This window comes from Ursus americanus, chromosome 18 (genome assembly GCF_024610735.1).
Source record: "Ursus americanus isolate L20-20 chromosome 18, mUrsAme1.1.p, whole genome shotgun sequence".
Classification (NCBI taxonomy): domain Eukaryota; kingdom Metazoa; phylum Chordata; class Mammalia; order Carnivora; family Ursidae; genus Ursus; species Ursus americanus.
This window is the reverse complement of record NC_142144.1, coordinates 20,243,074-20,258,902: the sequence shown is the minus strand read 5'-3', so window position 1 is coordinate 20,258,902 and position 15,829 is coordinate 20,243,074. Positions and strand designations below refer to the sequence as shown.

The 15,829-nt window shown below is 37.6% G+C and overlaps 1 protein-coding gene and 1 pseudogene across 1 annotated transcript in view; one reads left to right on the top strand and one right to left on the bottom strand.

The window, feature by feature from the left end:
• Positions 1 to 40: 40 nt before the first annotated feature.
• The window catches only part of LOC123803395 (uncharacterized), a 36,125-nt gene continuing 20,336 nt past the window's right edge, over positions 41 to 15,829 (bottom strand). Inside the window, exon 6 of the mRNA XM_087869468.1 lies at positions 41 to 1,114. Coding sequence (XP_087725594.1) covers positions 191 to 1,114 — 924 coding nt within the window. The 3' untranslated portion in view covers positions 41 to 190. The remainder of the gene's footprint in view (positions 1,115 to 15,829) is intronic.
• Positions 13,291 to 13,726, top strand: LOC123803393 (large ribosomal subunit protein eL32 pseudogene; annotated as a pseudogene).

Below are 15,829 nucleotides of genomic sequence, written 5' to 3'. Positions count from 1 at the left end.
ATTAATTGCAAGAACAATGCTTTTTCTCAGCATAAACAAAGTGAGCAATTTGCCTAAAGTTTTGCTTGCATTAACAATCCTAGGGTTTCTTACCACCGAGTTTTCAGATATAAGTGATGACCTACGGCTGCAAGCTTCCCCACATTCATTACTCTGATAGGATTTCATTTCTAAAATGAGTTATTTGATGTCAAATTAAAGAAGCACTATGACAGAAAACGTCACTACATTTCTTACATTGATAAGGTTTTTCCCCTGAGTGTGTTTGCTTATGTTTAGTAAGAGCTGAGCTTAAGCTGAAAGATTTCCCACATTCATCACACTGGTAGGGTTTCTCTCCTGTATGAGTTCTCTGATGTCGAATTAGTGATGTCCTATAGCAAAACAGTTTTTGACACAGATTACATTGATAGGGTTTCACACCAGAATGAATTTTTAGATGTTCAGTAAGGTGTGTGCTTCGGCTGAAGGTTTTTCCACATTCCTTGCAAACATAAGGTTTCTCTCCAGTATGAGTTCTCTGGTGTTCAGTAAGATGTGCACTCCGATTGAAGGCCTTTCCACATTCATTACATTCGTAGGGTTTCTCTCCAGTATGAATTCTCTGATGTTGAATGAAGGCTGGGGTATGACTGAAGGCTTTTCCACATTCATTACATTTATAGGGTTTTTCTCCGGTGTGAGTTTTCTGATGTCGGATTAGCGATGTGCTATGGCAAAAAACTTTCCGACATTCCTTACACTGGTAGGATTTCTCCCCAGAATGACTTCCCTGATGTTCAATAAGATGTGTGCTCCGGCTGAAGGTTTTCCCACAATCAATACATGCATATGGTTTCTTTCCAGTATGAATTCTGTGATGTTGAGTAAGGGCTGAAATATGGCTAAAAGCCCTTCCACATTCATCACAAGGATAGGGTTTTTCTCCAGTATGAATTCTCTCATGATTTCTAAGGGATGACCTATGACTAAAGGTTTTTTCACATTTGTTACACTCATAAGGTTTCTCCCCAGTATGGACTCTTTGATGTTGAATAAGATTAGTGCTCTGACTAAAAGCTTTTCCACATTCATTGCATTCATAAGGTTTCTCTCCAGTATGTATTCTTTGATGCTGAATAAGATTAGTGTTCCGGCTGAAGGATTTACCACATAGTTTACATTCATGCTTCTCTCTCATACAAATTTTCTTATGTTCCATTAGTACTGAAGTATGGCTTTACACTTAAATTGTTTCCAGAATAAGTAAGGTTTGAGATAAAAATGCATCCTTATTTCTAATAAGTTATTTTCCATTTATGAGTTGCCTTTTAAAAAAATCAACTGACACAGACTATGCTTTAAGCTTCTATCATTTATAATTATGTCATAATTGTCATTAGAAACTCTCAGTTGTTTAAAGAGAGTTGAGCTCAGGTTAAATATTTCCCCAAAATTATTATATTAATGATCTTCCTCTTTAATTGAGTGTCCTTATAATTCGGTTTTACTAGCATTTCTCAAGTTGGTTATCAAATTCCAATTCTTCTAATGCAAAGTTTTAGGAACTATCATTTAGAAAAATGTCTAACATCATGCCATGACACTATTCTTTTTCAGAAGCTCTCTGCTTTGGAGTTGGTGTTCTGACTTTGGATATAGTATCCAGGATTAAGGAGAAGACAGTATCTCTTCTCTCTGGAATATAAAAGGAAAAAAAAACTCGCTCATCAATTACAGAAAAAAAAGTATAATAGAAATAAAAATGAACCAGTGCTATCATGAAACAAAAGATTATACAGTATAGGTCCTGATTAATATGGAAACTTGAAGAAGGGAAGGATTAATACAGATAGGTAGAGCAGAAGAAATGGAAGCATTGTGACAAAATGCATAGCAAAATAAAAAATAAAGACACAGAAAAGTACATGACATGACAGAAAGTCAATGATACTAATTCAAATGAATGTTTTGGAAAGCAGAGGTTAAAAAAATAAGAAAGGAAAAGTGAAATGTGACTGGATAATAAAAACTCTGACCAACACAGAAAATTCAATGCCATACAGTAGGAGATAGGAAAACTAAAGTTTTCTGTCATAATAGTAACATGATAACTATGAAATGTTTTGGATAAAGATGTTTGTTAATTTTATTTAAAGTGGATAATGAAAGAATAAGGCTTCTGAATTCAGCAAAAAGTATAATATAAATGATATGGGCCTGGACTGGGATAATACTAGTAATAATTTAGTGTAGGAGTAAATCTAAAACATAAAAAGGAAGAAAGAAAGAAATTAAAAAACAATACTGACACTGACTATGGGGAGTTTTTACAAAATGAAGTTTATAAAGATACAATAGTTTCTAGCCAGTAAGTTTGGAACTAATGGTCATACTAATTATGGTACTAACAGAGGAACTAACAGTAAGTACCCTAATAGGTACTAATGATAGAAATATTGAAGGAAAAGGAGGCGACTTAGGGTAAGCTGGTGATTTCGTTTTTCACCATATTGAGTTTAAAGTGATTTAAAGTGAAGTGGGACATTTAAGTGGAAACAAGACTCAAAGCAGGAAAAACTATGGGGACAGAATGCAAATGAAATACTGGGACTGAAAAAAACAATTCAGGGAGTTAATGGCATGGGAGGACTATGAAGATACCAGAATGCATGGATTCTTTGAGAAAAAAAAATAAACAAGTAGAAAATAAACCTTAAAAGCACATGCCTTTGTGTTAGGGCAAAAGTGAAGCTATTTAAAAAGCATTCGCAAAGGGACCAGAACAAAAAAGAATCTACCGATATCACACAAGCAAAGAAAAAACATCAAATGCAGCAGAAAGTCCAACTACAGAAAGGACTAAGAACAGAGTGCTATCAAGAAAGAATTCAGGATTCAGGAGTGTCTTCCAAATAATGTTAGTATAAAAACAGAAGATAAGAATCTACTTCACAGACAACAGCAGAATAGGAACTGAGGTTGTTAGCTACAAGTACGGCAAGTCCGGTAATGAAAGGAGAGAAAGGTGGATAAAAATTAAATTGTTATGCAAGGAGTACTTTTAAAAGAAAAAATTTTGACTGTCGGAAGTTAGAACTGGGAATGACTAAATAATGAAATAATTACTAAACCAAAGTCCTAAAACCTTGATGAGTAAAAAAGAATGGAGTCTGGGGTATAGATGGAGAGATTAATTAGCAGTAGAAGAGCCGATATCTATTTCTCTGAGATCACAGAGTTATGTGAGAAGATGGATAAAGATACGTAGAAATGAAGTTGATGTTCGCCCTAGATGAACTCAGTTTTTGACACGGATAAAAGGGCCCTGTGTAGTGGGCACTAACAAACATTTCCAAATCTATCTTCTAGTACCAATATTGTTACTATTACCACCACAATGGACAGATGGACTGTTACTTACAAGGATTTCTAGCTATTTGGTTGTTACTTAGCTATCTGATTTCTTCTTGGTTAAGTGTTTTTGCGAAATTTCTCCATTTTTTCCTCTTATCTGTATAAATATGGTTCTTTCTTCTTGAAAGATAACATCCGATTTAAAAAGCTGATATCCCATTCTCGATTTAGGATATAGGCTTGGGTGTTTATGATGGATCTCACAAGTGTGTCCTAAGTTGTCTTCAGGAACTCTGAGATATAGGAATGGTGATGCGAAGGTGGCACAATAAAGCTATCCACTTACAGTGTTTTGAAGAAAAGACATATCACCTGTTTAAAAGTAAAAGAAATATCTTATCTCTGTGCACAAATAAAATAAAAAATCTCTGGTCCCCAAACTCAAAGCCCAGTCTCAGATAAGCACTTACAAAACATACTTTGACATATTTTGGGGGGAAGTCACTGTAATCTGTAGTAATTACAAAGCTTTACCTATCTAAGGAGACGAGGCCCCTATAATTGTCATCACATCCCTTACAGTGTCTGCTAATGATCTGGTTCTTTCCATTCTTACAAGGTAAAGTTCACTGGCACATCCTCCAGTGGCACTGGTTCCTAACACATCACATACCTACTCACTATAGGGTCACCTAGGCGACCATTTATGACAGAAAGAGTAAAGCTAAGAACTGAAAATAACGAAGTGCAGGGCTAGCAAGTTGTTCAAAAACAATTCACGTTCTAAGTAAAAAAAAAAAAAAAGTGGTTAGAAGTACATTATTTGGCACCACTATATCTGTTGTAAGTACAAAGAAGCGAGACAAATCTGGGAAAAATAAAACAAGATGAAATCAGAGAGGGAGACAAACCATAAGAGACTCTTAAGCATAGGAAACAAACTGAGGGTTGCTGGAGGGGAAGGGGGTGTGGGGATGGGGCAACTGGGTGATGGGCATTAAGGGGGGCACTTGATGGAATGAGCACTGGGTGTTATATGCAACTGATGAATCACTGAACTCTACCTCTGAAACTAATAATACACTATATGTTACTTAACTGAATTTAATTATAAAAGGAAACCCCCGCCCCAAAAAAGCAGCAAAACAAGAGGAGAGAACAAGAACATTGCAATATGTGAAGGAATAAGGGTGGAAATTTTTCCCAACTGATGACTCAGAGATTCAAGAAGTCCCAAGCCATAAGCAAGCTAAAAACAAAGAAAAGTACATCCAAGGATATCGTAGTCAAACTTCTGAAAATCGGTGGGGAAAAATCTTAAAACCAATATAAGAAATAGGCATGGTAACTTCAAAATAGCAATACTCTGCTCACTTCTCAGCAGTTAAAGAGAATTAACTGAAAATGCATCTATCTGGATGAAGAGACTCAATATCTTAAAAATGCCAGCTCTCTCTTATCAGTTAAAGGTACCCTCCCAAACACACTGAGGTCCTAACCCCCAGTACCTCAGAATGTGACCTTACTTGGAAAGAGTCAGTGCAGATATAATCCAGATGAGGTCATACTAGAGTAGGGTAAGCCCCTTATAAGTCATGTGAAGACACAGACACACACGGAGTACACCACATGACAATGAACGCGGAGACTACAGCTATGCAAGCCACCAGAAGCGAGGGAGGGTTCCCCCACAAGTTTCAGACACAGCATGGCCGTGTTGACACCCGGATTTTGGACTTCCAGCCTCTAGAACTATGGGACAATACATTTCTGTTGTTTTAAGCCACCCAGTTTGTAGTACTTTGCCATAGCAGCCCTATGAAATGAATATGCCTCCTAATTTTACTTAGAGAATATGTATTTTTGAAAAAGAAAAACAAAATGAGGCCAACGGGGGGTGTGTCCATACTTCCTATCAAAACATACAGTAGGTTCATTAAAACAGGGTAGTGGTGACACAACAACAGACAGAAAAAATAATAAAACAGAATAATGAGCCTAGAAATAGGCCTATGCTTTTTAGGGATTTAATGCATGATAAATGTAGCATTTCAAATATTTGGGGAAAGATGGAGATTCGATTAATGATCTTGGGACAAGTGGCCTATTCATTTAGGGAAAAAATAAACTTAATACTATTGCCTTATAAAAATAAATTATTGGTGAATTAGAGTGAAACATTAAAAATAAAACTACAAAGTAACCAGAAAACATATCAGAGGAAAATTTTTATAATCTTGCAGTGGGAAAGTCCTTTAAAAATGTAAAACCTGGAGGTTATACAGGAAAAGACTCAGATCTGACTACACAAACCTACAAGGCAATCAATGAAACTAAAAGAGAAAAGTCATATTGGCAGTAAATATTTGCAACTTAAAACAAAAGGATTATGGGCTGTATTATATAGAATTTTTACAAGTCAATTAGGAAAAAATATAATGCAATACAAATGTGAGCAAAGGAAACAAACAGTAAATTTAGAGAAGAAAAACAAATGGCCAAGAAATGAAAAGATTTTCAAGCTCACCTTTAATCATGGAAACACAAATTAAAATAAGATCTCATTTTTCAAAATCAGATTGGCAAAAATGTTGAAATACAGATAATATCCAGTACTGCTTAAGTATGTGGGGAAATGGGTGCTCTCATATACCATTAAGTGGGTGTTTAAACTGTAAGAGTCTTTCGGGGAGAGGACCTTTTTTGAAAAGGGCACTTATTTATATGTATTAAAGTTTCATTACAATCATACCAGGTTCGTGACAATAATTTATCTTTGTTTTAAGCATATATTTTAATAATAATTATGTTACCTGCAAAAATTAATCCATGGCATACTATACTCCATCTATTATTACATTTATTATGCTTCAGTGTTCCACTTTCAATGTTCTGTTTTCCTTCCTAGAGTATAACCTTGAGGCCAATGATATTGTCTAACTTACTCGTTTGTCTCTAGCGCCACACATAGAACCTGGTATATATGACACATCCATTAAATATTTCTTGAATGAGTGAAGACTTCTCTTGATTCCCAATCCAGTGGTCTCTGTACAATAGCATCCTGCCAGTTAAACCAGCTACCTTAAAGAAGTGTGACTTAAGACACTATTTTTCCCTATGTCTCAATAGTCAATCAAGGTGTACAGACAACATTACGATACTACCGTAAAAAATTCAGAATTGAACAGGATTAGGATCCTAAAAAATCATCTACTCTGTCCCCCTTCCTCTATGCAGGCCTATCTAGAGCTAAACCATTACTAATTACATTTTTCAATCCAGCATTTATGGAATGTCTTCTAACTGCAAAGGAAGTTTAGAGTTAATGTTTCCTGTGGTCAACTTTATTTCTTTTTTTTTTTTTTTTTAAAGATTTTATTTATTTATTTGACAGAGATAGAGACAGCCAGCGAGAGAGGGAACACAGGCAGGGGGAGTGGGAGAGGAAGAAGCAGGCTCATAGCGGAGGAGCCTGATGTGGGGCTTGATCCCATAACGCCAGGATCACGCCCTGAGCCGAAGGCAGACGCTTAACGACTGCGCCACCCAGGCGCCCCCAACTTTCTTATTTCTGAGCAAGGACTACAACCACCAATTTTTTAAGAGCCCCATGTACTCAGTAGGGCACATTTTAGATGTTTCAGTGAGTACTTGTTGATTAATATTCTACAAACTGATATTTATTCCTTTATCAGCTTAGTTTCTGGAAGCCTGCATCTCAGAACTCTAAACCATACCTCTGCTGTTGTTGCTGAATCTGTGAGGTTTCTGGATCTGAGTAGCCAGACAGAACCCATGACAACCCCCCAAAAAATGTCATCATAGACCCTGTCTTTCTTACTTCCTAGTATCCTGGTGACCTGACATCTGTCATTAAAACTCCGTGTGGTTACTATTTTCTCAACTCAGAACCATCCCCACGATTAGCCAGGCAAAGATGTGCGACTCTCCTAATCTTTGCCATGTTCCTCAGATCATCGAACTGTGAATTCTTTGTTGTTGTTGTTTTTTTCAGGGCTGACTCTGATGTTGATAGAGAAGTAAAGACAAGAAGGTGAACACAAGGACCAGATGCTAGTGGCTTTTACTTTCTGAACCTCACAAACGATGTCACAATGTCAGGCATTTGAGCTAGAAAGAGGCTCAGGAAACATGACGACCAATTCCCTAGTTTGTCCAAGACACAATTCAACCAGCAGGAATGAAGTAACTTGCCTAAGGTCACACAGCTGCTAGCACTGTAGTCTCTCTCCCATTCTCAAGTTCAGTATTATTTCTCTCCATTTAAAAATAGTCCAAGCACTATTTATGAAAAGAAAATGACAAGAATGACCAAAAGTATATTTTGAATTATCAGTCAAATCCAGAGATAAGAATTATTAAAAATCAATGGTTTAGAAGTCTGTAGCAATGGGCTATTTAACTTTTCCTCAGTTTTTCTAAAGACAGGAATACATTATAAATTAATTGTTTAAATAATGATGACCATAACAATGCATCCGTTTTTAATCAAACAGACAGCAGTAAACATTTTTAAATGGACAGCCTCAAGGTTGACACTTGCAACTTGAATGCCTGTAAAGCAAATCTCCATGCACAAATGACAATGGGATCTGTACACAACTGAAGTGAAATCACTATGCATTTCAATGGTTTAAGCCCAAGTTGAAAATATAGATTGCAGAGCTTTAAGAATTGGCTAAGATGTCTTGTCTTTTCTACGTTTGAAATAAACTAAACTGAAAATGAGACACACTTGGAAGAGAAGGAAATCTTATACATTTAGCTCTGTTCCAATAGGGCTATAGCTGAGCTTTTCGAACAGAAGTCCCTTGTAACTCAAGAATGACAGAAGCATGAAATAACTATAGAGATTACTTCCAGGGCATATTAGTGTTGATGGATATTATATCATTTATAATTTTTAAATCTGCATTTGAATTTTTCTAGAAAAATTACTGTTGTCGATATATCTATTTAAAAATATATATATACGAACGACAGAACTATCAGGAATTTTGTCCAATGATTATCCCAGACACTGGCCTGGGAATATGAGAGGAAGTGGGATCTAATGCATAAGAAGAGGGGCTGGCCATAAATTAGAGCACAGACCTTTTCAATATCGTACCAGGAGGACAGACTACATGGGAATACTTGCAGGGAGGTTGGCGGATGGGAGGCTGAGAGCCTTTGGAGGTTTTTTTCTGGTGGTTCTCTCCTCTCAGTGGAACAGGAAGCAGGATCATCAGCTGAGGGTGAACACAAGGAAGGAGCTGGAGGTCTGATGTGAGTAAGGTGTCAGATGGTTGGCAGGAATGGGAGAGTAAAGAAAACAGGGAAATCATCTTTCACCTGGAGCACTGCCTTAGTTCCTAACTAAATGTCAATATCTGCTCTTGTTCCCATACAGTCTACTCTCAACAGAGCACCCAGAACGGTTCCTTTTACAGGTCATATCATGTCACTTCTCTCCTCAAAATCCTCCTACAAAAATCAGTAAATTGCATGTAAATTATACCTCAATAGAGCTGATTAAACAATAATTACTACAGCCACCTTCCTATGGCTTCTCTTCTCACTCTGGGTAAAAGCCAAACTCCTACACAGCCCTGTGTGACAGACCCCTCTATCTCTCTCCTCTCAACATCTACTATGCTGTTACTCACACTTCTGTCCACAATGGCCTCCATAAAGGTTCAGCACATTTGAGCTTCTGGGCCTTTGCTTTTGCTGTTCCCTCAGCCTAAGAACTCCCCAACTTAGATACATACAAGGCTCACCCTCTCATTTTCTTCAAGTCTCTACTCAATGTCACACTACGTGAAATAACAGCTCTCCCAGGCCCTCCCTAACCCCATTACTCTAGTGTAATTTCCTCTGTCAGTCACCATCTGACACACTTATATTTACTTGTTTGTTGCCTGTGTGCCCACCCTAGACCATCAGTTCTGTGTATGCAGGGACTTTGTTTTGTTCACTGCTGTCTCCCTAGGGCCTCAAACATTACCTAGCAAAAAAGCAGGCCCTCGATTAACATTTATTCAATGAATGAAAGGAAGAAAGCTCTTTCCTCCCTCTGGGCACAGAGAGTACACTTCAGGAAAGAAAAAGTAAAACCGAGTTGCATTACAGACTCACTTGTATTTTTTATGTGTACAAAGTTGCCAAATAGGTTCAAGAAAGTATGCCACCTGGAGTGAAGCCTGAGATGGAAGATTCTGTTTCCTCAGTCTCAAGTCTCACATGCTTCTTCTAAGTGAGCGTCTTGCCACGCTAGAAGTTATTTCAATGTTTAAAGAACATATCTGGGTACATTTATACATATATTACTATATAATTGTGTACATATAATGTGTACATATAAATTATGAGCAATTTAAGAAAATTTCAAAGGATATTCAACTACATGTGGGTTTTCAAACTTCAGATGGGAACTTTAGAAATTAGAACCAGCTTACGGTACTTGGCCTTGAAAAGTTTTTGCTCATCAAAGGCGGAGTAGTCAGGTCTTCTTTCTTAATGCCATTTGTCTAGTCATATAGAGACCTGAGAAGGCAAAGCTGAAAAAGACACGGGCCCTGAGAAGCCAGGATTGTCTTTATGGGAACCCTCTGACTACCCGGATGTGACTCACAACAATCACGGCTCTTCATAGCCCACAGAAAGTAGGGAAGCAATTCCACACGTGGCTCCTTACAGAAGAGGCTTCAGAAATTTGCCTACAAAACAACAAAACAAAAAACCTCTGCAGAAAGTGCTTTTCAGAGGAAAGAGCAAAGACGTGGATGTCGGAAGACCTACATCCTACATTGGGACGGCGGGGGGGTGGGGGCTACTAAGTTCCTAGATCAGTTTTTCTCTAATTCCCAGGCAAGGTCTGGAACAGTCGTTCCCCACCACAGCCAAAGGCCCCGCAGCCCCACGCTCGTGACCCACCCCCCTCACTCCCAACCCACAAATGACAGCCCAAACCCGACCCTTAAGGCTGAGATGCCCAACCAGAGCTCTGCCTCCCCCTAACCCATACACAGCCCTAGACCCGCTTAAACCCGATGCGGAGTCCAGGTGACCGCTTCGCGCTGAACTCAGACGGGAACCCGGACCTCCCAGTTCTCCGCCTTTCTTCCGCCCCCGCCCCTAAGCTCCGACTACGAGCTCTCCAGGCCCCTGGCGGCCCCCTCCCCAGTCCCCAGGATCTTGAGGAGTCCTGAGCGGAGGCCCTTCCCCAGCTACCGCCCGGGTGTAGGCGTCAAGGGAAAAAAGTCTCACCAGCTCCAAGGAGAAAAGAACACCCTCCGACTATCCAGACCCCAACTACCCCGCAAGCCAGAAAATGCGCCTGCGCACGCGGCGTCCTGGAACTACATTTCCCAGTATGCTCTGCCAAAGCCGGCGCCCTCCAGCTGCGTCTCCTAGGGCTCCCGAGTTGCCTTTCGCTCTCTGGAGCGACTTGCAAGCTTGAGTAGCGTTGTTCTGTAACTCAAATAAAAAGTAAAAAGGAACGGAGATAAGCTTTTTCTTTCGCAATAGGCAAATGTGAATCTGGAGGGATGCAGATTTTTCGTTGACCTTTATGTAAAAGGAACACCTGTTCATTGTATTAATAGATGAACATAACCTCTTATTCAACAAGTAAGCTAAAAAGCACCAAACTAGATGGAATTCCTTAACAAAGAGATAGTCACTGTTAACATTGTGGTATATTATGTGGGAAACAAAGGCAGAAGAAAGATTATAAATTTTTTTTTACTAGGTATAGCCCACTGACAAGTCCTTGAAACAGGCAGAGTGACATTCCTCTAGGGACTCAACCGCCTCAATGTTAATACTTTGCTAAGGGAAAAAGGCAATCCTAGCTGGACACCACCCCCGCCCAAGGATCCTATAAGTCTACTTTAAGGTATAAAATTCTTTTGGAAACTTCCTTTATCTCTAACCACCCCCCCCCCACAGGGTACGTGTTGGCAATCATCCCCCAAGCATATGGCCCACTGATATACATCTGAAGAGTCTCATGACAAAGGTTTGATTAGACAGTAATAAGTGACCTTTTCCCAACAATAGCTAGCCCTCTCAAGGTCCTGGAAACCTTGCTTCCAAAATTCCTTAGGAGACACACTATCACTAACCCCGTCCCAACTTGAAAGTATATAATGGGCCACCCCTCATGACCCTGGTACAGCTCTTACCGCCCACCGGTCCTGTCCTTGTGCTTTAATAAAATCACCTTTTTGCATCAAAGACGTCTCAAGAATTCTTCCTTGGCCATCAGCTTCGAAACTTATCGTCTTTTCCACATCAGTATACACATAGTATTCTAAAAATAAGTCTCACAGCCCCATTCTTCGTGTGTGTGGGGGGGTGGGGTGGGGGGTGAGGGGTGAAAGAATGATTGATTCAAACCAAGAAGGAGGTTAAACTTACTTTTTTGGGTAACATTTTTTCTAGCATTTTTTTAATGTCTTTCTGTCATGTATTTAGGTTATGTTCACTTTAATACCACCCAAAAACAGTGTTTTGATGAATCCTTGTAAATTAATTGGTCCCCTCCTCCACATCTCTTCTTGAGTCCAATAAGTGCAGTTAATTAAAAGGGAATGTACATACCTTACCTTTTTTTCTATACAAAGAATATAGATGGATTACAGAGAATAGAAATAAGGAAAACAACAAAATTAAAATAAGATAAAAGCATATTATAAGATGCCCACTATTATATATTTAAATACTATAGGTTATTTCTCTATATCTCTGTGTGCATATACGTAAATATATATTTACATATGGTTAAATATATACTATATATACCCTTGAAATTAAAAACAGAGCAGTGCAGGGGCACCTGGGTGGCTTAGTCCATTAAGTCTGCAACTCTTGGATTTTGGCTCAGGTCTTGATCTCAGGGTCCTGAGTTCAAGACCCCTGTTGGGTTCCAAGCTGGGCGTGGACTCTACTTTAAAAAGATTAGGGGTGCCTGGGTGACTCAGTCAGTTAGGCGTCAGACTCTTGGTTTGGGCTCAGGTCTGATATCTGGGGTGTGAGATCTGGCCCCTCCCCCCCCACACTTTCTCTAAAATAAATGAATTTTTTAAAATCTTTTTTAAAAATTAAAAATATAGCAATGTAACAAATTGAAAGTGCTTTTTAAATTTAATTTCTTGTAAACATTCCTTCATGTTTTTAACTATTGATCTACATTAATGTTAGTACACCTTTCCATCAAACTGAATCTAAATATTCAAGCAGTAGTATGTTATTTCCAATTTTTTCTATTATAATCAAATATGAACTAAATATGCTTATTGCTAGATCTTTATCCACATCTTTATTTGATTAGGACAAAATCACAGAAGATTAAATAAATTTTAGATATCATCAAACTATCTTTCTAAAAGGCTACAGTGATTCATACTTTCACCAGGAGTGCATGTGTCTTATTCCATTTGGGAGGCTGTAACAGGGCACATAACCATAAACTGGGTGGCTTATAAACAACAGAAATTTCTCAGAGTTCTGAAGGCTGGGAAGCCTAAAACCAAATACCATGGCTTTGGGGATTAGGTTTCAACATATGAATTTGCGGAGAACCCAAACATACAGCCTCTGACAGCTATTGTTGCTACTCTCTGCTGTGTCTCACTGTTCCCTTTTTGCATTTCTAGGTATTCTTATATCTTTGTAACAACTTCCCTGTATTAAAGCCCCTTCATTGAACTATCTAGCATAGGTTCTATTTTCCTGACTAGAATCTGCCTTATACATCAACTTTAAAAATTATTTTTGCCTATTGGATATTTTCTTGATTTTACTCTGTTTCCTTTATTAGTAAAGTTAGGTATGATTTATATGTTTATCTGATTGATTACTTGTTTTATCATTTGAAATTTTTTCTTTTTCCTCTTCCTCGGCACTGCCTACAGACGTGGCAGCCATCTCGTACTCGGCATCATGGCCGCCCTCAGACCTCTGGTGAGGTCCAAGATTATTAAAAAGAGGACTGAGAAGTTCATCAAGCACCAGTCAGGTCATTATGTCAAAATTAAGAACAACTGGCAGAAACCCAGAGGCACTAACAGTAGGGTGCACAGAAGAGTCAAGGGCCAGATCTTGATGTGCAAGGTTAGTTACGGGAGCAACAAGGAAACAAAGCACATGCCGCCCAGTGGCTTCCACCATGTCAAGGAGCAGTGAAGTGCTGCTGGTGTGTAACAAATCTTACCATGAAGAGACTGCTCACAATATATGCTCCAAGAACCACAAAGCCATTGTAGAAAGAGCAGCCCAGTTGGCCATCAGAGTCACCAGTCCCAACAGCAGGCTGTGCAGTAAAGAAAAGGAACAGACAGCTTATGTGTACATCATATTTATGTTCATGAAATCATAAAATTACAAGGAAAAATTTTTTTCTTTTGGGTAGATTATCTTTATCTGTTTTATTTTTAGGAACTTTGCTATATTCTGAATATTAATATTTTTTTCTGTTGTCGGCATTGCAAATACCCCCCCGCCAGTCTGTCTCTTGTTTTTCAAACTGTAAATACCGTATTTTTGTTTATTTGTTCAAATCTATCACTCCCACTTCTATGGATTAGGATTTGAAATGCCAAATACATATCTATATCTATCTATCTATCTATCTATCTATCTATCTATCTATCTATCTATCATCTATCTATAGTATACATATGTATTCATTTATATTTAATTAAATATAAATATTAAAATATATTAATATTATAATTAAAATATACACATATATTACATATATAATTTTTTGGACTCCCAGTTTTGTACTACTGAGCTATTCCTGTGCCTATACCATAACACTTTAATTATTATAATTTTTAAGGTAAGTTTATCAGGTAGGGAAATTTCTCTGTGAATGTTCTTCTTTGCCAATAAATTTTGGGCTATTTTTGCATTTACGATTTCAAATGAAGTTGAAAATAAATGTAACAACTCTATTTTTAAAAAACCTATAGGGATAGGATGGATGTAATAATTCTACTACCATCCACGATAGAACAAAAGAGACCAGAATTACCCTCTTAGCTAGAAAAACCAGGAAACTAAACAAAATATATAAAACAATGGTTTCCAAACACTGGAAAATAGAACAGAACTGTGATCCTTAAGAGAAATAAATGAACTGAGCTCTGATTCCCTCCAGGATAAATCCTCAAGGAGTAATATCTCAAAGAGAGCTCAGGGGTTCATTGAGTTGAAGAAAGAGATCAGATATGAGGGAGACCAGAGTTTAGAATACTCAAATCAGAATACTGGAGAGGAGCGAGCTACACAGCTATATATAAAAATGATACCATATGAACAATTAGGGTTTACCTCAGGAATGTAATATCAGATTAACAACAACAACAACAACAACAGCCAAGAAATAAAACCGACTGTATTAACAAAACAAAGAGAAAAAAGTGATACCCTCATCTCTACAGATACAGAAAAAACAGTTGACAGAATTCAGTACCTATTCATGATTAAAGAGGAGGGGCACCTAGAAAAGACTTACAGACAGCATTATCTTTTGTGGTGAAAACTGAATGCTTTCTTCCTGATACTGAGAAAAAAGCAGTGAGGTCCACTCTATTTAACATTGTGTTAGAGGTACTAACCTGTGTGATAGGAAAGGAATAACAAAGTTTTAAAGGCATACAAAATAGAAAAGAGGAAATAAAACTAGCTTTTGTTTGCACGAAGAAATTCACACATACAAAATCTTAAGGAATCTACAAAAAATATAAATAAATAAATAAATAAATAAATAAATAAATCCAATAAATGAATTTAGAAAGTATCAGAATAAAAGTAATACTGTAATTGTATTTTATACTAACAATGAGAATTCGGGGGCACTTGGGTGGCTCAGTCAGTTAAGCGTCTGCCTTCAGCTCAGGTCATGATCCCGGAGTCCTGGGATCAAACTCCACATCTGACTCCCTGCACAGAGGGAAGTCTGCTTCTCCCTCTGCCCCTCCCCCTGCTAATGCCCTCTTTCTCTTTCTCAAATAAATAAATAAATAAATAAATAAATAAATAAATAAATAAATAAAATCTTGGGAAAAAAAAACCAATGAGAATTTTGAATTTTGAATTGAAATGAAAATAACACACCATTACAATATATTCTAAACATATGAAATTCTTAAGAGAAAATTTAACACAATATGTATAAGACCTATTGTTGAATATTACAAAACACTACAGGGAGAAATTAAAGACCAAATAAATAGAGGGATATATCATGCTTGTGGAAAGGAAAATTCAAATTGCTGAGATGTAAGTTATCTCCAAATTGATTTATAGGTACAATTAAATCTAAATCAAATCTCTTCAGGTTTCTTTGTAGAAATTGACAAGCTGATTCTAAAATGATATAAAAATGCAAAGGGTCTAGAATATGCATAACAATCCTGAAAAAAGAAGAATAAAGTTTATTTCAACACAGCAGAAAACTACAGAATAAATACAA